Source organism: Ciona robusta, chromosome 13 (genome assembly GCF_009617815.1).
Source record: "Ciona robusta chromosome 13, ASM961781v2".
NCBI lineage: Eukaryota > Metazoa > Chordata > Ascidiacea > Phlebobranchia > Cionidae > Ciona > Ciona robusta.
Window position 1 is genome coordinate 4,166,830 of NC_143247.1, and position 22,114 is coordinate 4,188,943.

At 37.2% G+C, this 22,114-nt stretch overlaps 3 protein-coding genes across 6 annotated transcripts; 2 read left to right on the forward strand and 1 right to left on the reverse strand.

The window, feature by feature from the left end:
• Nucleotides 1-885: 885 nt before the first annotated feature.
• LOC149725950 (uncharacterized) lies at nt 886-13,405 on the forward strand. Of its 4 annotated transcripts, none has more exons than XR_016386335.1 (5): nt 886-1,227; nt 10,766-10,926; nt 11,086-11,115; nt 11,239-11,341; nt 11,769-13,405. XR_016386335.1 is itself a non-coding variant. In XM_089891089.1 (4 exons), exons 1-3 carry the CDS (start codon nt 1,096-1,098, stop codon nt 11,105-11,107), a joined length of 315 nt encoding a protein of 104 aa, XP_089747215.1. In that variant the 5' UTR covers nt 886-1,095; the 3' UTR covers nt 11,108-11,115; nt 11,239-11,601. The 4 variants fall into 4 exon arrangements, 2 of the variants coding, with proteins under 2 accessions (XP_089747215.1, XP_089747216.1); XR_016386336.1 differs by having other exon boundaries at nt 887-1,227; nt 11,100-11,115; XM_089891089.1 differs by lacking the exon at nt 11,769-13,405 and having other exon boundaries at nt 11,239-11,601.
• LOC149725951 (testicular spindle-associated protein SHCBP1L-like) lies at nt 13,306-20,147 on the forward strand. The gene is made up of 15 exons (XM_089891064.1): nt 13,306-13,437; nt 13,769-13,859; nt 14,530-14,679; nt 15,061-15,177; nt 15,491-15,756; nt 16,037-16,174; nt 16,612-16,669; nt 16,955-17,073; nt 17,401-17,538; nt 17,629-17,750; nt 17,981-18,087; nt 18,293-18,436; nt 19,044-19,160; nt 19,497-19,656; nt 19,724-20,147. Exons 2-15 carry the CDS (start codon nt 13,797-13,799, stop codon nt 19,789-19,791), a joined length of 1,767 nt encoding a protein of 588 aa, XP_089747190.1. The 5' UTR covers nt 13,306-13,437; nt 13,769-13,796; the 3' UTR covers nt 19,792-20,147.
• LOC149725952 (uncharacterized) lies at nt 20,066-21,351 on the reverse strand. The gene is made up of 2 exons (XM_089891083.1): nt 20,896-21,351; nt 20,066-20,831 (listed from the first exon to the last, which is right to left on the reverse strand). Exons 1-2 carry the CDS (start codon nt 21,349-21,351, stop codon nt 20,277-20,279), a joined length of 1,011 nt encoding a protein of 336 aa, XP_089747209.1. The 3' UTR covers nt 20,066-20,276.
• Between the last annotated feature and the right edge of the window lie 763 nt (nt 21,352-22,114).

The following is a 22,114-nucleotide window of genomic DNA, read 5'->3' on the forward strand; positions in this document are numbered from 1 at the left end:
TAAAATGTACAGGACATTGGTACACAACACACATGGTAGTCTAAAATGTACAGGACATTGGTACACAACATACATGGTAGTCTAAAATGTACAGGACATTGGTACACAACATACATGGTAGTCTAAAATGTACGTGACATTGGTACACAACATGCATGGTAGTCTAAAATGTACGTGACATTAGTACACAACATACATGGTAGTCTAAAATGTACAGGACATTGGTACACAACATACATGGTAGTCTAAAATGTACAGGACATTGGTACACAACATACATGGTAGTCTAAAATGTACAGGACATTGGTACACAACATACATGGTAGTCTAAAATGTACAGGACATTGGTACACAACATGCATGGTAGTCTAAAATGTACAGGACATTGGTACACAACATACATGGTAGTCTAAAATGTACAGGACATTGGTACACAACATACATGGTAGTCTAAAATGTACAGGACATTGGTACACAACATGCATGGTAGTCTAAAATGTACAGGACATTGGTACACAACATACATGGTAGTCTAAAATGTACAGGACATTGGTACACAACATACATGGTAGTCTAAAATGTACAGGACATTGGTACACAACATGCATGGTAGTCTAAAATGTACAGGACATTGGTACACAACATACATGGTAGTCTAAAATGTACAGGACATTGGTACACAACACACATGGTAGTCTAAAATGTACAGGACATTGGTACACAACACACATGGTAGTCTAAAATGTACAGGACATTGGTACACAACACACATGGTAGTCTAAAATGTACAGGACATTGGTACACAACACACATGGTAGTCTAAAATGTACAGGACATTGGTACACAACACACATGGTAGTCTAAAATGTACAGGACATTGGTAGTCTAAAATGTACAGGACATTGGTACACAACATACATGGTAGTCTAAAATGTACAGGACATTGGTACACAACACACATGGTAGTCTAAAATGTACAGGACATTGGTACACAACACACATGGTAGTCTAAAATGTACAGGACATTGGTACACAACACACATGGTAGTCTAAAATGTACAGGACATTGGTACACAACACACATGGTAGTTTAAAATGTACAGGACATTGGTACACAACACACATGGTAGTTTAAAATGTACAGGACATTGGTACACAACATATTTGAACAATGAGAGGATCATGGAGGGAAGATATAGAATTGATGGAAGAATCGCCTTTGTTAGGGTGAGTGTGATGTCATAATAATATGTGTGATGTCATAATGTGTACTCACTATCGAGATATAACTTAGTATGAAGTAATTAGACAGTGGTTTTAATATAGGTGTTAGTATTTATCTCATAGTTGCTATACAAGCTTATGGCATTAATATGTTGGACTACTAGCACCTTATAATTGCCATGCTTTAACTATTGTCATGTTGATTGTCACATTATCAACATATTGCATGTTATCTGGTTATCTTCATATCTTTATCACTGTTTCTACAATCACCCCAACAATATCTCATATTTACCTCAGTTTAGACCCAATCCACTATTTCCCCTTTCTGGCTAAGAATTCAACCCCAAAACACTGAATAATATTTGTTATTATAAACATAGAACAACAATTGTTGTATATGTAATATGTTTAATGCACAATTATTACATATAACATGTTTAATACACAATTATTAAATATAACATGTTTAATACACAATTATTAAATATAACATGTTTAATACACAATTATTAAATATAACATGTTTAATGCACAATTATTAAATATAACATGTTTAATGCACAATTATTATATAGGCTATAACAATTCATACACAATTATTAATCACACATTTAACATAACGCAAATACATAATAATGTTTACTGCCACGACAGTCTACACTAGTAAACTACATATAAAAGCAGAAAAAAAATAAGCGACTATGTTATCGTATGATAGAGAAAAATAACCGAATGTGTTATCGTATGCTGATACATTAATTTGGTTGAGAAGGTTTACAAATTATAGGAGGTTGTAAACTGGTCAAATGTTAGTTATTTATCTCGTAGTTATTATACAAGCATAGGGTGATGTCATAATGGTATGTGTGATGTCAAAAGTATTACATCACAATATGATAATTGTTGTAAAAACAATAAGGGTAAATCTTTTTTAAATTGAAGGGAAATACTGTAAAAGCCAATATGTTTTGATTGCAAAGTAAAATGAGAAAAAAATGACACGTTTAAAGTTGGAAAAAAATGTTTTTTTCATGTGTTGCTTGACTTCATCAGGTATTGGCTGTTTTTTAAGTTTGTTACAGATTCTCGCATATTCCAACCAACATATCAATGCCTCATAATATCTGCCGGTATTATGGTAGCAAACTGCATATACATGATATAGATCCATGTGCACCCATGTTGTTGTAATCTTGTACGGTTGCATCAATTGTTTGGCTTCATCCAGTAGTTTCAATGCTTCTGTGGGTTTTCCATTGTTTATCAGGGTTTCAGCAGATATTAATAACTTCACAGGATGACGGAATATGAATTGGTAAAAAGTTTTTTTCATCTTTTGCCTAATGTTATCAGGTATTAGTTTCTTACAGATTCTTGCAAATTCCAACCAACATATCAATGCCTCGTAATATCTGCCAGTAATATGGTAGCAACCTGCATATGCATTATATAGTCGCATGTGCACCAATGTTGTTGTAATCTTGTACGGTTGCATCAATTGTTTGGCTTCATCCAGTAGTTTCAATGCTTCTGTGGGTTTTCCATTGTTTATCAGTGTTGCAGCAGATTCACACAACTTCATGGGATGACGGAATATGAATGGGTGGAAAGTATTTTTTATCCCTTGCTTAATGAAATCAGGTATTGGTTGCTTAAGTTTCTTACAGATTCTCGCGTATTCCAACCAACATATCAATGCCTCGTAATATCTGCCAGTATTATGGTAGCAAACTGCATATTCATAATATAGCCGCATGTGCACCAATGTTGTTGTATTCTTGTACGGTTGTATCAATTGTTTGGCTTCATCCAGTAGTTTCAATGCTTCTGTGGGTTTTCCATTGTTTATCAGTGTTGCAGCAGATTCACACAACTTCATGGGATGACGGAATATGAATGGGTGGAAAGTATTTTTTATCCCTTGCTTAATGAAATCAGGTATTGGTTGCTTAAGTTTCTTACAGATTCTCGCGTATTCCAACCAACATATCAATGCCTCGTAATATCTGCCAGTATTATGGTAGCAAACTGCATATGCTTGGTATAGATCCCTGTGCGCCACTGCTGTTGTGTTCTTGTACAGTCGCATCAGTTGTCCGGCTTTATCCAGTAGTTTCAATGCTTCTATATATTCTTTGTTCCACATCAGCAGTTCAGCATATGCAAACAGCAGCATGGATTTAAATTCATCAGTCATGGGTTGGTGCTCCATTTTTAAAACCTGTTTCCATATTACAAGTATTTTGGAAGTGTTTGGGATCTTCCCATCGTTAAGCAACTTTAAGCTATCATAGTATATTTTTAATATCAAGTTTTGATCAACTTCTAATATTGGACTTTCTGAAAATCGTGTCTTCATGTTGTATGGTTGATTTACAATACTTGCCAAATCATAAATTATACATTGGAATTTCTGATCGACTGTAAAGTTATCCCGTTTAATCTTTGAACATAAATAGATTGCCAGATCATATTTCTTGCGTTGAAATGTAGCTTCAACATCAGAAATACTAATTGGAAATGTGTCATCTGGTGATGATGAAATTGTTTGTTTGTTGAGTTTTACCACTTCTTCATTTAACCCGAGAAAATTCAAAGCGATCTTTTTAAGTTCAATGTGTTTCTCTGCAACAAACCCTTCTAATAATATTATTTGCATGTCCAAATCTGCTTTATATCTTTTTAGGGTTTGTTGCAGGAAAATTATTGCTTCCATCAATGATACCAGGCTATGTTTTCCAACGAACTCAATCAAACCAGATGTAAGGTTTTTATGCGCAGAACCTTCCATAAAAACATCATCTTGTTGCCCCTTTGAATGATAAACTTTTGCGCGAACCTCACAAGCCACTGCCACCATGAACCGTAGTCGATCTGCCATTTCTTCACTGCATTTGCCTTTTTCTAACTCATCAATGATATCAAAGCAAGATGATGCTTGTAGTGAATGTAATCGACCGATGGCTGAAATAAAAATGGTTGCACCTCTGTAGATTGCTCTCTTTATGTTGTAGTTTTTTAAACCAAGAGCAGCATAAGATTGTTGATCTGCAATGTTAAATTTTTGTAAATTTTTTTCTATTTGTTCAAACACAGCGGAGAACTTATTGTTTTCATCATTTTCTTTAATCCTACAGTGAGCATTTTTTTGATATTCAACACAAATTTCTTCATCACCAGCTACAAAGCAAGCCTTGGATAAAACATCAGCCACATGGTATCCCTGGCCTTTATCACTACCCAGGTTTTCAACACTATCCAATTGAAGTGTTTTCGCAAGTGGTTCAAGCAACCCTGGTTCCTCACTGTCCAAGTATTGGACCATTTCATCAACTGGATTAATAAACTCAGTTTTATTTTTCTTTTTAGTTGCTGGTCGTCCAAGTGGGCGTATGCAAGCGTGGGCTACCATCCCATCAAATGTTACCCCATTTGTTGTCACAATGTCTGTAAACCAGTCTCTATACCTGGGGTTTATACTTGGAATTGCAACACAGTTGATCATGGTTTCTTCGAGGTTGATTAAGATGATGTTGAAGATTGTGGTGAACCACCTAAAGTACTCCCGATCTTTCATCTTGGCAACATTTTCAAGGACAATAATGTGTTCAAAATCTGAGTACAGAGTGATTTCCGATCGTGCCAAGGAACCCAATCCAACTACAGCATATTTGCATGGTGGTGCTCCCATAATCTTAATGCATTCATCAGAAATAAACCTCATTAACTCCGTGTACCTTCTTGTAACTTCTTGTTGAAGGTTTTTAACATCTAAGATTTTTTCCCTTTGTAGTTCAATTAGTTCATCATCTTCTAAACCATACAGGATTATTTTAAGCTGATTAAATTTTTTGCCAAAATCTATTCGAAACTCCTGGAGTTTGGTTTTCACTGTTGACGCTAAAAATATCAAATCAGCCTCACGGTTTGCAGCATTTGCTTTCACCAGAACTGCTGAGCACAAAGCTTTAAGTTCATCTTTAAATATTTGATTCTTTGGATCCCTCACAATAGCAGCGTTATACAGAGCTGCACTACGAGTCATGTTCAACTTTTTATAGTCAGGTTTATTTTCATAAATCTTGGCCAACTCATAGAGTACCACAGCTGCTCTTAGTTCAGTTCCTTTCATTTCTTTCCCATCAGAATCACACAAATCCTTCAACTGTTGAGCAAGATTCTTTTCCTCCTCACCAACCTCATCTTGTATAAAGTCATGTTCACTTGATTCCATTTTAAATCTTTCATACAGAGAAGTAACTCTTACACAGCAACAAAATTTATAATGTCACAACACAACTGTAGCTTAAACTATGTTTAATGCTGACGGATCTCTGTTAAATAAATAGTATTTCTGTTAAATAGGATTTCTGTTAAAACACAACACTATTGTAGCTAACAAAGTTTATAGAGATGTGCCGAGCCGACCCCGAACTTAAAAGCTCGTGCCCGAGCTTCTCTTTTTTTTGACGCTCGGCTGAAATCTGGGCCAAGTGCCTGTTGCTATAATGTTGCACACGAGACCAAAAAATATTAGAAAATGAAAAAAGTGAAGCTACTAAAAGATAACGAGACTAGTCAGCGTTGCTTTCTCTTTAATTTTTTTTCGTTCGTTGTGAATTTGCTCTCTCGCAAGTAACGAGTCGCAACTTGAGCGAATTTGTCAATATCAAATTACAGCCGGTGTCGAATTACACGAGCGCCAAATGTTTTCGTATCTTTATAATGGAATAATATAAACTGCTGCAACCAGGAGGGGCTGTTTTGTTATCATGACAGGCCCCATTTCCGCAAACGCGCACCCAGACAGAAGGTGCTAAAACACGCGTTGCATTCAATATAACATTCCTACGCTGGGAATTGGAACATGTTTCATTTAATTATTACGTCACTTGTCCTATTACAACATAACTATTTATTATGACGTTTCATAATATAACAATCGGGAAGAATGTGCCCACTGCCCAACCATATCCAAGCTCGACCGGGACGATACTTTGTAATATCATATTACAATGAATCTCTGCTGGTTCCAATTTACTGATAGCGTCGCTCCTCGCTATTATATTTGCATCAATTAAAATTCACATAATCGCGATTTACCTGCATTTAAACTAATCATCAGAAACAAAAATTGTACAAAAACTACAGATCGCATGGGAGCGAATAAAACACGTTTGTTTTATAACAATCTTGTTTGTAATGTAACAATCATAATGGTTTATCAAAGTTATTCTGACGTAAATAATCGTTACATTATCCACGATGGACATGCGTAAAACTTACACCAATGTTTCATTTATTAAAAAGACGTTTCTAGTTTAGTATCAACAATGTAATATTAGTATTAATTAACCGCATAAAGTAGAATAGATATATTACGAAACGAGACGTCTTTTTAACAATAGGAATTCTCGTACGCCTTTCTCCTTAATGACGTCATAGGTGCTCGGACTCGGGCTCGTGCCGAGCTTTTCGTTGAAGCTCGGCGCTCGGCGAACCCGAGCTTTTACGACTTCAGCACATCCCTAAAAGTTAGTGCCACAACACTATTTGTTAGCTACAATAGTGCCACAACACTACACACGCGTCAATGGACTGTAAAACCCCCCCGTTTTACAAACCTAATTAAATTACCACGTACGTTGTCATGTTATTGGGTTACGACAGCGAAGCTTATTTTGCGACGTAACAACAATTTATATGTGGTTAATTGCGTCATAATGTCCATTGACGCGTGTGTAGCAAAAATTGGTACAAAGACGACCGCAATCAAAATTTTTGATAGTCGATTGTATGAGATAACGTCATAATTTCTACACATGCGAAACAGTTATAGATAAACATCCCAAAGCATTAATAAAACTGATCTTGACGCATGGTGCTGCGTAGGTACCGGTGCAAATCGAGCATCGTTTCTCTTGGTAACGTTTTATTTTAGCGTTTTCTACAAGCCGAGAAATTAATTAAAAACCTGTCTATCAACGCCGGCCGAGTGCCGATATAAGGCTATGCACCGCCATTGACCACATGCCATGAAAGGTTAAACTCGATATTACATCTACATATTATCTAGAATTACAAAGTTGGCAGAGTGAAATGTTGTATTGACGACTGGTCTCGTCATGAATACCGTTGAATTTAAATATTTAATTCACATTTTGTTTTATGATATTGCACCTGTAGCCAGACATGTAAAACGTGCAAATCGTTATAGTTTTATTAATATGCTTCTGTTAACAGTTAATAATGGCCTGGGCCCAAGCGCTAATGACGCCATTAAGGAGAAAATGCGCCTGCGAACACGTTCGGTTTTAGTCGGAAGGAGGTGCTAATCAAAATCGCACAGAACACGTGGTTTCCGATCAAACGAACACGTGGTTTACGATCAGGGAGACCGCACAAGACACGAGTTTTGTGAATTACAGTGCTGCAACATGTAGAATTCATGTAAAAAAAATTATTTATAATTGTTACAAAAGATTTTGCAATATTAAAATATGAGTAGTTTTACAATTTTTCGCCTTTAATTACGAAATCAAACGCGGAAACACTGGCCACTCAGTAACTCGCAGGTGCTGCTGTTCCTGACTTTCCAAGAGTAAATGATCATTGATCATAGTTTCTCCGAGGTTAATTAAGATGATGTTAAAGATTGTGGTGAACCATCTGAAGTACTTCATGATTATCTTCCGATCTTCCATCTTAGCAACATCATTATCAAGGACAATAATGTGTTCGAAATCTGAGTACAGAGTGATTTCCGATCGTGCCAAGGAACCCAATCCAACTACAGCATATTTGCATGGTGGTGCTCCCATAATCTTAATGCATTCATCAGAAATAAACCTCATTAACTCAGTGTACCTTCTTGTAACTGTATTTTGGTGATTTTTAACAACTAAAATTTTTTTTTTTTTTTAGTTCGTTTAGTTGACCATCTTCTAAACCATACAGGATTATTTTAAGCTGATTAATTTTTTTGCCAAAATATTTTCGAAACTCCTGGAGAATGGTTTTCACTGTTGACGCTAAAAATATCAAATCAGCGTCATGGTTTGCAGCATTTGCTTTCACCAGAACTGCTGAGCACAAAGCTTTAAGTTCATCTTTATATCTTTGATTCTTTGGATCCCTCACAATAGCAGCGTTATACAGAGCTGCACTACGTGTCATGTTCAACTTTTTATAGTCAGGTTTATTTTCATAAATCTTGGCCAACTCATAGAATACCACAGCTGCTCTAAGTTCAGTTCCTATCATTTCTTTCCCATCTTTACACAAATCCTTCAACTGTTGAGCAAGATTCTTTTCCTCCTCACCAACAGCATCTTGTGTAAAATCGTGTTCAGTTGATTCCATTATAAAACTTTCATACAGAGAAACTTCACTGTTAACATAGTTTATTGGGTGTTGTAATACAATTGTAGCTAACAAAGTTTATAATGCCACAACACTACTGTAGCTAACAAAGTTTATAATGCCACAACACTACTGTAGCTAACAAAGTTTATAATGCCACAACCCTACTGTAGCTAACAAAGTTTATAATGCCACAACACTACTGTAGCTAACAAAGTTTATAATGCCACAACACTACTGTAGCTAACAAAGTTTATAATGCCACAACACTACTGTAGCCAACAAAGTTTATAATGCCACAACACTACTGTAGCTAACAAAGTTTATAATGCCACAACACTACTGTAGCTAACAAAGTTTATAATGCCACAACACTACTGTAGCTAACAAAGTTTATAATGCCACAACACTACTGTAGCTAACATAGTTTATAATGCCACAACACTACTGTAGCTAACAAAGTTTATAATGCCACAACAGTACTGTAGCTAACAAAGTTTATAATGCCACAACACTACTGTAGCTAACAAAGTTTATAATACCACAACACTACTGTAGCTAACAAAGTTTATAATGCCACAACACTACTGTAGCTAACAAAGTTTATAATGCCACAACACTACTGTAGCTAACAAAGTTTATAATGCCACAACACTACTGTAGCTAACAAAGTTTATAATGCCACAACACTACTGTAGCTAACATAGTTTATAATGCCACAACACTACTGTAGCTAACAAAGTTTATAATGCCACAACAGTACTGTAGCTAACAAAGTTTATAATGCCACAACACTACTGTAGCTAACAAAGTTTATAATGCCACAACAGTACTGTAGCTAACAAAGTTTATAATGCCACAACAGTACTGTAGCTAACAAAGTTTATAATGCCACAACACTACTGTAGCTAACAAAGTTTATAATGCCACAACACTACTGTAGCTAACAAAGTTTATAATGCCACAACCCTACTGTAGCTAACAAAGTTTATAATGCCACAACCCTACTGTAGCTAACAAAGTTTATAATGCCACAACACTACTGTAGCTAACAAAGTTTATAATGCCACAACCCTACTGTAGCTAACAAAGTTTATAATGCCACAACCCTACTGTAGCTAACAAAGTTTATAATACCACTACCCTACTGTAGCCAACAAAGTTTATAATGCCACAACACTACTGTAGCTAACAAAGTTTATAATGCCACAACACTACTGTAGCTAACAAAGTTTATAATGCCACTACCCTACTGTAGCTAACAAAGTTTATAATACCACAACCCTACTGTAGCTAACAAAGTTTATAATGCCACAACACTACTGTAGCTAACAAAGTTTATAATGCCACAACCCTACTGTAGGTTCTCCTTTATACTGAATTGATTCCTTTCATGCTAGACAAACAGATTGTATTTCATGAGAAACAACTCTGGAATAATTCCATTTGTCACCTCATAATAAAGTGAACGATTGATTCAAACTTTCTAGAACTCCATTGTGATTGTTTCCCATTGTTGCATCGGTACACATTATAATGGGGATTGTTTGTTAAATAATGGAATACCTGTGACTTCATTGTTACAACACAATGTACATTGACGCGTCACAACGTAATTGAATCTCTGTTATTGTCTGCACGACATACTATGCTATCCAGTTTAGGTTGGAAAATATTTTTAAAACTTAGAAGTAAAACAAATGATGATTCCACTTTAAACTATAATGCCTGGTCCACATTTAATATGCATAAGACTAAACACTATGTTTGATTTGTTGTATTTGTGAAGCCATGAACCCCTTTAGTGGACAAATGGATAATTCCTGTTAAACAAGCCCCATATAATGGAAGACACTTGGGTTCATGCTTGGTAACTTGACAGTGAGCATGAGGTGTACGAATCCACTTCATGTAAGGCAATATGATATCCGTGTTTCATAGGCAACGAACCTGGGGTGGCAGGGTGGGCAGGCAAACCCCCAATTTTTCTCTTCATTAATCAGTAAATATTACAAGCAATAAGTTAGATTTGTTTCACAGGATTGTGTCTAACTATCCCTGCCTCCCCTGTTAGCCTTGTATATACATAGGTTTGGCACCTATGGTGTTCTTACTTTAACCTACATCATGCGAAGATAAATAAGTGAAATATTATTAACACCCATTGTATTCCCAGCCAAACAATCGAACGTCGAGGATTGTTGGAAACTTTGCAAACATGCTTGCTGTCGGTCGGTCGTCTTCATTCATAAATTTGCTGCCGAGGGAAAGATTTGCCCGAAACCTGCAAAACAGCGGGGCAGGGAAGCTTCATATCTGCTCAACCCTCAATACAAGGTACCTCATGCACCCCTGCATACCTTGTATAATCTAATGCTCGGTGCCTATAGTGGTTGTTTATATTAGTGCATGAACAACAAGCACCTATGATAGTCAATAAAGTTTTTGGAAATTAGTTTTATTGAAGCAACATTCTGACTTTGATATTTTATTCAGTTTGTCTTCATCAGGATATTAATATGAAAGCATGGTAGTTTAAAATGTACAGGACATTGGTACACAACACACATGGTAGTTTAAAATGTACAGGACATTAGTACACAACATACATGGTAGTCTAAAATGTACAGGACATTAGTACACAACATACATGGTAGTCTAAAATGTACAGGACATTAGTACACAACATATTTGAACAATGAGAGGATCATGGAGGGAAGATAGAATTGATGGAAGAATCGCCTTTGTTAGGGTGAGTGTGATGTCATAATAATATGTGTGATGTCATAATGTGTACTCACTATTGAGATATAACTTAGTATGAAGTAATTAGACAGTGGTTTTAATATAAGTGTTAGTATTTATCTCATAGTTACCATACAAGCTTATGCGCATTAGTATGTTGGGCTACTAGCACCTTATAATTGCCATGCTTTAACTATTGTCATGTTGATTGTCACATTATCACCATATTGCATGTTATTTGGTTATCTTCATATCTTTATCACTGTTATTACAATTACCCATGTTGAAAAACAAACAACAGGATACACAATTAGCACAAAGAGTTTGGTGATGCGGCAAATCTGAACATAAGGATAATTATTGTTACTATATGAAATATTGTCAACCGGCCTAACTTTATTACAGCGTCTTTCATTCTCTATTTTTTTCTCCAGTCCTTATCTTCGTGGATTTGCTGGCACTGGCATTCAAGAAGACACCCATGTTATAACTTGACAGTGAGCATAAGGTGTATGAATACACCATGTGTGTCTGGTGTATAAGAAGACACCCATGTTATAACTCGACAGTGAGCATGAGGTGTATGAATACACCATGTGCGTCTGGTGTATAAGAAGACACCCATGTTATAACTCAACAGTGAGCATGAGGTGTATGAATACACCATGTGTGTCTGATGTATAAGAAGACACCCATGTTGTAACTCGACAGTGAGCATGAGGTGTATGAATACACCATGTGCGTCTGGTGTATAAGAAGACACCCATGTTATAACTCAACAGTGAGCATGAGGTGTATGAATACACCATGTGTGTCTGGTGTATAAGAAGACACCCATGTTGTAACTCGACAGTGAGCATGAGGTGTATGAATACACCATGTGCGTCTGGTGTATAAGAAGACACCCATGTTATAACTCAACAGTGAGCATGAGGTGTATGAATACACCATGTGTGTCTGGTGTATAAGAAGACACCCATGTTGTAACTCGACAGTGAGCATGAGGTGTATGAATACACCATGTGTGTCTTGTGTATAAGAAGATACCAATGTTATAACTGGACAGTGAGCATAAGGTGTATGAATACACCATGTGTGTCTGGTGTATAAGAAGACAACCATGTTATAACTCAACAGTGAGCATGAGGTGTATGAATACACCATGTGTGTCTGGTGTATAAGAAGACACCCATGTTATAACTCAACAGTGAGCATGAGGTGTATAAATACACCATGTGTGTCTGGTGTATAAGAAGACACTCATGTTATAACATGACAGTGAACATGAGGTGTATGATTACACCATGTGTGTCTGGTGTATAAGAAGACACCCATGTTATAACTTGGCAGTGAGCATGAGGTGTATGAATACACCATGTGTGTCTGGTGTATAAGAAGACACTCATGTTATAACTTGGCAGTGAGCATGAGGTGTATGAATACACCATGTGTGTCTGGTGTATAAGAAGACACTCATGTTATAACATGACAGTGAGCATGAGGTGTATAATTACACCATGTGTGTCTGGTGTATAAGAAGACACCTATGTTATAACTTGACAGTGAGCATGAGGTGTATGAATACACCATGTATGTCTGGTGTATAAGAGACACCCATGTTATAACTCGACAGTGAGCATAAATACATATATGCACAGATTCTGTACCAGATGGTTCGAGCTGGGGGGAAGATGAAACTGGCTTGAGCATGACATGATCCACATAACGTGACAAACTCAAGCCCGGCTGGAAAATTTCCCAGCAGTTATAATAAACATGGCCTTTTACCCCAGCAACTCCAAAATTTGGACAAAATTGAATATTTAGTACTAGTTGACTTAAAATCAGTTCATTAAATATACAAAGAAATAATGTTTATTGTAAATTTATTCCTCCATCTCATTTTTAAGTTTATTTTTCAAGTTTTTTTGCAGGTATTTTCATATTTGTTTGAACTGTGTTTTTATTTTTGCCAAATTAGTTCAAATTTGCCAGCATGGTGCTTTTATTTCATCTTACTTCATAATATTGTTGTATTGTAATTCGAAAATACAAGTTATATGAAATGTTGGATTGAGATCTCCCAAAAATGAATATTTTGAGGTAAGTTTGTTTCAGAGCCATAGAAATACCAGAGCCGTAGGTGTTTTTACGACTCTGGTTTGTTTATTCCTTAATTTATAACATTTCTATGTTGTTTGAGTGGGAAAATGACGTCACAAACGTTTTTCAAACTTTCGAATCTGGAATTGTTTGATGACGTAGTTTCGCGACATTTGTAGCGAATTTTATAGATTTCGAGATAAATTTACGACTAATTATTATTTAGAAAGGTATTTTCGTGTTATTGGTGAAAAAAAATTGTTTGTTTTGAGATTAATATTCGTTAATTAGGCTAATTGTGGCGTTAATTACTTTTTAATTACTTTTCCAGGAATTCTTAGAAATTCGTTGTTTTCAAAATGGCGGCGAAAGTTGAACCAAAAACTCTCGAAGAAGCGATTGAAGAAATTAACTTAGATGAGGTAATTTGTGAATATAAATAGGTTTGTTTATATTCAAGTTATTATGTGTACGTCATAGGCCTGACGTCACTGGACAACATGACGTATCAAGCTGTTTGATTTTGGCTTAATTGTATTTGGTGTAAAATAAACAGTAAATTGGGCGCTAGTAAAGAATCCACCAGTTACTTTTTACACTAATCCTTACTTTTATGATCTCCAAACGACTGTCGTTTTATTGCCAATTTCCTATTCAATTGATCTGATCTTCGTTGCTGTATTCGAAGAAATAAATAAAGTCTATGATATGCCGCCATAGTAGGCTTGTACAAAACCATACCCTTACGACTTACATACATCATTGTTAAAAACATGATCAGAATATTTAGATATTATGTGCGAAAGGTGTCCCGTTTTCCCCCACCCTACTATATATGTATAAAGTTACTCACATTTTTGTCACTTAACAAATTAAACAACATTATTTAACCCAATGCACCTAACATCCCGAATCCAAGGTTGTTGACAATGACTTCACTCATATGGAATAGAACCCCAACCCACATAACCCCTAACATATTACTTTTATAACATCCCCCCTTAACCCATTGGGCTAAAATAAGCTGCCGAAGTAGAATTGTACACAAGTAGCCCACCATAAAAAGTATATAAACCCTCCCTTTATCCCAAGGTGCCGAGCACTTCCAGCCATCCCCCCCATACCTCCTCATGTACCGTCATACCAACAGTTAGTCTGGTAACGCTACCAAAGTTTACATGTCAGGAGCGTTACGATATCTACTGTAAAGAAGTGAAAATAGCTGCGTGTCGTCCTTCACAGGTGGGTTGGAACTAATGGTTGAAGTTTATATTTAACAACTGTAGTTACATTTTGTTGGGCAGGTGTTGTAACTAATGTATGTTAACGAGAGTTCATGTTATTGTGTGTGTTGTCCAATCATCTTTTTTTGTTGCCTAGGTTTATTTTTTACCATGCAGTTACCACATTTGACATTTTATTGGAAATTATGTATGGTTGTGTACGGTATACCCCTGGGATTACTAAACGACATAAATTGCTGTCTGTAAAATTGAAACATTTTGTCGTAATGTACCTAAACAAAAGTCTTGGAGTGTTGGGGTAATTGGCCAACTCCAACCCCAAGATCCCCTACGAAGATTTCACTCTTATATTATTTATTTAACGACATCACAATAACAGGTGTTACATCGCGTTCATTTATATTTGGAAGAAAACTTGGCCAACAAACACTGGATGGCGATGTGGAGGGGTCCTTATGGAGGGGATTTCCCACGGACTGTCGATATTCTCGTCAAGGTAATTTTAAAGTTTAAAATGTAAACCTAGATTTTGTTAAAAATTTAAAAAGTGACGCCAATGTGAAGCTGCAGATATAGTGATCTACACATACTGTGTTTCACCTTGCTTCACGAGACAGAATATATATTGGTTTAATTATTAAACTTTGTAAGTATACTGTCATTGTCCACAAAATATATTTCGGTCAAAAGGTCTTTTTTTGTTTCTTTATGTCTGAGTAAAAGCCACTCTAGCCTAAAGCCAATGAATGCCTATATAACCTTACTAAATACATTAATCACCTATATTTAACCAAACACATTGATCATAGGTTGAAGATGTTTGCGGGGACCAAGCGCAAGTTAGCCTCGTTGACCCCCTCGTGTGTAACGAAGCTACAGTGCCGAGGGAAGTGGTGGACGCCCAGTTGAGGGAGCTAGAGTACACGCTGGATATCACCGAGTTGTTCCCCGTTGATATCGACCATGATGATGATGATAGTAGTGAGGAGGAGGGAGGAGAAGGAGCGGGAGGAGTGGGGAGCAATGAGAGGGTGAAGGAGCAAGAGAGGATTGCACAGATTGTTCATCACGCAAGGTGGGTATAGTGAGTGTTCTGTGTTATGTTATATACCAGTGGTTATATACTATCAGTATCACGCAAAGTATATGGTGTGGGTATATGTTATGGTGGGGTTTATATGCTATAGTGTTTGGTGTAGTTTGTCACGGTTCTGTGGTGTATGGGGCGGTATGGTAAGCCAAGTTGGGCTCAGTTAGTGTCTATATATAAGATATTGCAATAGTTCCTTGTCCTCTAACACCCATATAGAATATCTATATATATTTGTATACATGATAAAATAATGTTTCCATAGATTTTATTTTGAGAATTTGCGACGCGATTGGGACGATGAGGACGAAGGGGAACATTCGTTCGATGCTTATCTACGAGCCAGGTTGCAACTGTATTATGATGTCATAACAGGGCTTGTACCGGCTCCACTTGTTCAAAGGTGGGTGGGTTTAAGTTTTAGCAGTTTCTGGGCCAATATTGCTAGGATGTGTAAAGTGTGTGTTGGGGTGTTATGTGAGGGGGTTTATATAAGGGTTTAAAAGGTTTTTCTTATACTTAATTCCAATACAGTTTTGCTTTTTTCATACATATACACATATATATGTATTATGTATATATACACTTGACTTTGACCCTGCTTGTTTGTATAACAGCAGGGTAAAATCAGCTGTAGACTCAAAACTTTGAGTTAAAACATATGCTTAACACGAATTGGTGGCCTTGGAACTTACGGTAGTTATTTAAATAATCCACCTTATAATTCCCTTCACCTGGAAAGTAAATATTTAATATTTAAACTGTAAGTAGATTCAGCCAATGTTTGATGGTGTATTGTCACTATGTGGATTTATGACATCATAATGTTCATTGTTACAGGTACGATCGAACAATGGCAAAATATCTCGTTCGTCGACGTGAATTGCTTGATTATCAGGTATTATGATGTCATAATTAAGCATGTGTGACTCTAAAACAGCATTGTTAATTGTTTAAAACACCATTAAATATTATGCGCTAGTGGTATCCCATCTTACCCCTTATTACTATATTAATTCCTATGTCATCACAGACACGTATAATAATGCTTATGACATCACAGGCACGTATATTAATGATTATGACATCACAGGCACGTATATTAATGATTATGACATCACAGGCACGTATATTAATGATTATGACATCACAGGCACGTATATTAATGTTTATGACATCACAGGCACGTATACAGAGCGAGGGGGAACCAACAAACAGCGAGGCCGTAGAATGTTGGAGGAAATATTATGAGGTTTTGATGCTAAGTGGGTTGCTACAGATATGGGAGACTCTACAACTGAGGTGGGTGGGTATTGATTGTATATACTTTACCACAAATGACATACCCCTGCACAAGTACATGGCCTTGCTAGGGGGGTGTATGACTGTGTAAGGTACTAGGGTTCTTTAGATTGCTATAAAAGCCTTTGCCCAGTGTCCATAAGGGGCCACACTGCTTGTTAGTAGCCCACACATGGAGACTTCTGTGTGATAAATGCCAATTGATACAACAAGGCTTTGATTAAATATGAGATGTGCGCAAATGATTAAAGATGTTGTTCCTATCTTTTGCATATATATATATATAAAAATAAATATATTAAAATAGATGTTTTAATCTCCCAACAGAACTGAAGGTCCATGCTTCCCCCGCGTGCTGCGTCGAACGAAGGGACCACGTGCAGATGGTTACACAGTAACGCACATAGTGGTTGATAAGCTTACACCAGCCATGTTGCGTTCGTTTCATGATGATGCTGTTATGCAGTGAGTACTATGGTGGTAATCAATGTGATGATGTCATAATCAACATCAAAATAACATATGTACATGATAATAAGCCTTATTATACAACAGACAACACAAAACACCCCAGTCAGCCCTCCAACAATGCTATGAAGGAGATATTATCCTCATATTCCCCGGTACTTATAGCGGCGAGGGCTTCCATGAGTTGACTGAATCTATCACTATAAAAGGTGAGTGCGAACATCTGGTAATATTGTATATTGGTGCTATACCACACCATGGGACCATCACAAATGGTTTCCATTTTATGGGTGATGTCATTGTTGAAAGGATTTAGACCAGGGTTGTCCCGTTAACCCCAACACGCAGATTGTATCATTCATCTAAACGAATGTTACCAGTTTGCCCATTAACCTTCGAGTCATGGTCCCTCGTTGCTGACTCATCATATTTCCACTAGGCGAGGGCGAACGTGATGACATCATAATTGAAGCAATACCGTACGACGATTTGTTCGTTAACGTTTCATCTGCTGATGTCACAATAGAGAATATTACCTTCAATCAGGTGGTTGTGATGTCATAATTGTTCTTTTATTATCATATAAATTACTTTAATGTCACATAATCTATATTTATTTTTCTTGGTGAATATGCTGTTATAATTAAACTAGAAATGACAGAATGTTTCGTTTTTTATTATGTCATTTACTTAGCATTTTTTCTATCTTTATTAGACCATAATTAATAATTGTATTATTATGACATCACAGGCGGACAATACAGAGGGAATCCTCCGTGTTGAAAGCGGTCACGCTCGGTTGGTTAATTGTTTACTAAGGTGTGACGGAACGGGGGTTACTGTACGAGAGGGTGCGAGTATTACCATGAGGGGGTGTACCATTACTGGGGCTAAGGTGGGTATTTATGGGTGTACCATTACTGGGGCTAAGGTGGGTATTTATGGGTGTACCATTACTGGCCTAAGGTGGGTATATATGGGTGTATCATTACTGGGGCTAAGGTGGGTATATATGGGTGTACCATTACTGGGGCTAAGGTGGATGGGTGGTTATATATATAAAGGGCTTTGAGTGATGTTGGTTTATATTGTGCAAGGCATGCAAGTACATCATAAGGCCTCAGTAATATGCATTGGTTGCAGCAGCCCTGGGTTCACCAAATGTAAAAACAGTTTATTATAAAACAGTCAGAAAAATGCAAACTTACTGTTACAGTCAGTGGCGCAGCCAGGGGGGTTCGGGGGTCGTGACCCCCCCCCTTTCAACCCCCCCAAAAAAAAATTCAAAAATGTTTTGATTAAAACCTCCTCCCCCCCTCTTATTTTTTTCTGGCTGTGCCACTGGTTACAGTTTACAGTTTTTACATCCCATGGAATCACTGATGTCATATCCTGTATATATTACACACAGGGTGTTGAGTTATTGGCTGGTGTACGGCTATATATTGGTGTCATATAATATGGTATATAGATATATAGTAATGCTATGTAACGATAAACAGGGCCCGGGTATTGAGTTAATGGCTGGATGCATGGCTGACTTGGACGGCAACCACATCCATCATTATCCACTAGATGTTGATGTTGAGCAACCTGGGAAAGGAGGGATTCATCTCCATGTAAGTTTGTTAAACTTATTGAATATAAATCGCTTTGTTCTACTCAAGACTACTCGCACACCTTAGCAGCCGCTCTCAAAATCCAGATAAAAACGTAAATACTCTTCATGTGAGTGTGGGTGTCTAACTACATCATATTTATAACATTCTAAATAACTTTGACATCTTACATTATATACAACCATGACTTTATAATTAACTGCCACAATAAAGGTGGTTGACTGTGGGATTCAAATCGTGTTTAATTATGGTTTTATTTATAAATAACTGACATCATAACCATGCCATGATAAACACTTTACTATTAGCATTATAAGTAACTACGACATGGTGCAGGTGATTGACCCCCCGAAAGCAAAATTATCTAACAATCAAATATGCGGTGAGGGAGGGGTTGGTATCACTATGGGTCGCCATAGAGCTTCAAGGTTGGCTTCACATGAGACTAAACAAGCTGAGGGGGATGCCCCCACTATGAGAACCATCAATGATAAAGGTATGTGATGTCATAATGCAGCTTGTTACATCATAATATGGGTGATTGAAATTTGTAAATTTTTCAGCCGACCTCATGAAAAATATGGTGAACATAGAAATGTCAAACAACACGTTCGAGGATCTCGCTGTGTAACAATCAACTGTATTATGATGTCATCAAAGCTGTTTATGATGTCAGCAAAGCTGTTTATGATGTAGTGCTTATGTAACAATGATTTCATATAAAAAGTGCCTTCGCTCGTTTTGTATATACCACTGTGTGATGTCATAATCACCACTGTGTAGTTGATGATGTCATAATCACCACTGTGTAGTTGATGATGTCATAATCACCACTGTGTAGTTGATGATGTCATAATCACCACTGTTTTACTTTACTGTTACCTAAATAATTAATTCTTTCAAAATTTGTTAAAAGTTTTTATTACCACAAGTTTAAGGGTTCGTTTTTAAATAATCTCGAAATAAATTTTCGACATAGAAACAAAATATGAACTACGATTGATGTAACAATCGTGTATTGTGATGTCATAATGGAACAATTAATTGTACAATGCAGGGGTTTCCCCTTAGTACAATAACGTCATAGTGATGTCATATTATTGTTTATATGTGACGTCATACAGGAACGTTTCCGTTTTCACGACCCGACATCTGCGGTGACGTCGTTCTATGTGACGTATTCCTCGGTGACGTCACTTTCTTAACATAGGGAAAGAACCGAAGTCGATAATCGGCGAATGATGACGTCACGGCGATAATATTGATTGTGACGTCATAACACGATGACAAACCAATAAAGATGGTCGAAGCTCCAGGTGGTCGGATGTATTTCACCACCAAGTATAAAAGATCGCTGCATATGCATACAGCTGTGCAAATCACAATCCGTATTATCATTCTCATTATTGCGTCATCGTGACGACGGGTCCGGATATGACGTAGGATGGGGTAAAGAAGCAAGCCGAGAAGTATGAGATGGAAAAGAGTCGAGATTGAGAAAAATATCGGGGAGTGAACATTGAACAATCTACGCACCGCCCGGATGTTCCGTGCGCTTAATACACACCCCGTTGGAGTTGCGGTGAAGTGAACGACATTATATTGGATGCCGAACGTAGCTACTTGGAAACCGATGATGCCGATCAGTGTGAAGATGCTTAGAAGCTTGATCTATAAGGTATGTGACGTCATAGTTACGTCACGGTTAAAATAAACATATTTTTTTTATATTTACCTTGATTGTGTTTAATCTATGCAGCGTTGGCGTTGTGTATAGCGACACCTGACGGATCCATAATATGAAATAAGGAAACAACCGGTTGAGGGAATGCAAGATCAAATCGATGACGAGGAATACGTCACATATGACGTCATAATGTCCAGCGCGAAGTTCGAGCTGATACGTCATAGCCCTCATTGTCAACGCCATATTCCCAACACTCCATATAAGGTTCGTGAACCTCAGTGACCTTTGACCGAACCGGATGTGATACGTCATCGCTGACGTCATAATGATGACGTTAATTACGAGTATGACGTCAGCCATTATTTCTTCGGTAAATCCCGAACCACGGCCCAGTGTCCGTATTGTGACGTTTCCCCTGACGTCACTATAGTTCATTGTTACGTTCCTGTCAAACCCGGTTGTCATGGCAACCCTGTTGCGCATCTCGACTAACACACGTGACATCTCGCCTGTCAATCAAACAACAATTAACCGTAACAGTGTTACCGGGTATATTTGTTCAGTGCTGCCACGAAAAGTCGATTAATTAAATACTTTGCCCAATAATGTTCCCCAAAAACCTCCAAAATCGAATCCATTTGACCTCAACCTGACCCCTGCTACGTCATCAATCATTGCTACGTCACAATACTCGTCAATCGACACCCAATCCTCGTTTGTCACGTAACAAACACCACTGTCCACCACAATAGACAGCATCGCGTGCGAAACCTCGAAACTTTTTCTTTTTCCTCAATAATCTCGTTGGACTTTGACTTCGTATCTCGGTCAATTGTTCATCGTTTACGCCTCTGTGACGTCACTAGCGCGAAACGATTATGATGTCACTGCAGCAACGTTCTGTGACGTTATTGTTGCATTTTTTCTGTCACACACGTTGTTTGTTACGTTACAAATACTTTGTTACGTCATTAATAATTCAGAAAGTTCTCGCGCGGAGTCGCTACAGCTAAACTCGTTTATGACGAACAATATCTGTTTATTACATCACAAATAGAATGTTTATGACACCACAAACGCGGTATTGTTAACCCACAACCAGCATTATCACAAATAATGAAATCTAAACTCGAATTTCCGATGAATTGTTGTTTGTTGACGTAACAATTACACCTGGGGCGGTTAACCGAACGCTCGATTAAAGAATGTTCCACTGTGACGTCATAATCTACCAACTACCGAAAGCTATCACGTAGCGTGTAGTATG

Coding starts and splice junctions, on each gene's coding strand:
- LOC149725950 (XM_089891089.1), top strand. CDS start 1,096: ATGTACAGGACATTGGTACACAACACACATGGTAGTTTAAAATGTACA. Junction 1,228..10,765: donor GAAGAATCGCCTTTGTTAGG/GTGAGTGTGATG, acceptor TTGTATTCCCAG/CCAAACAATCGAACGTCGAG. Junction 10,927..11,085: donor TGCTCAACCCTCAATACAAG/GTACCTCATGCA, acceptor TATTTTATTCAG/TTTGTCTTCATCAGGATATT.
- LOC149725951 (XM_089891064.1), top strand. CDS start 13,797: ATGGCGGCGAAAGTTGAACCAAAAACTCTCGAAGAAGCGATTGAAGAA. Junction 14,680..15,060: donor CTGCGTGTCGTCCTTCACAG/GTGGGTTGGAAC, acceptor TCACAATAACAG/GTGTTACATCGCGTTCATTT. Junction 16,670..16,954: donor GTGAATTGCTTGATTATCAG/GTATTATGATGT, acceptor ATGACATCACAG/GCACGTATACAGAGCGAGGG.
- LOC149725952 (XM_089891083.1), bottom strand. CDS start 21,351: ATGTCACGTGTGTTAGTCGAGATGCGCAACAGGGTTGCCATGACAACC. Junction 20,832..20,895: donor ATAGATTAAACACAATCAAG/GTAAATATAAAA, acceptor CATACCTTATAG/ATCAAGCTTCTAAGCATCTT.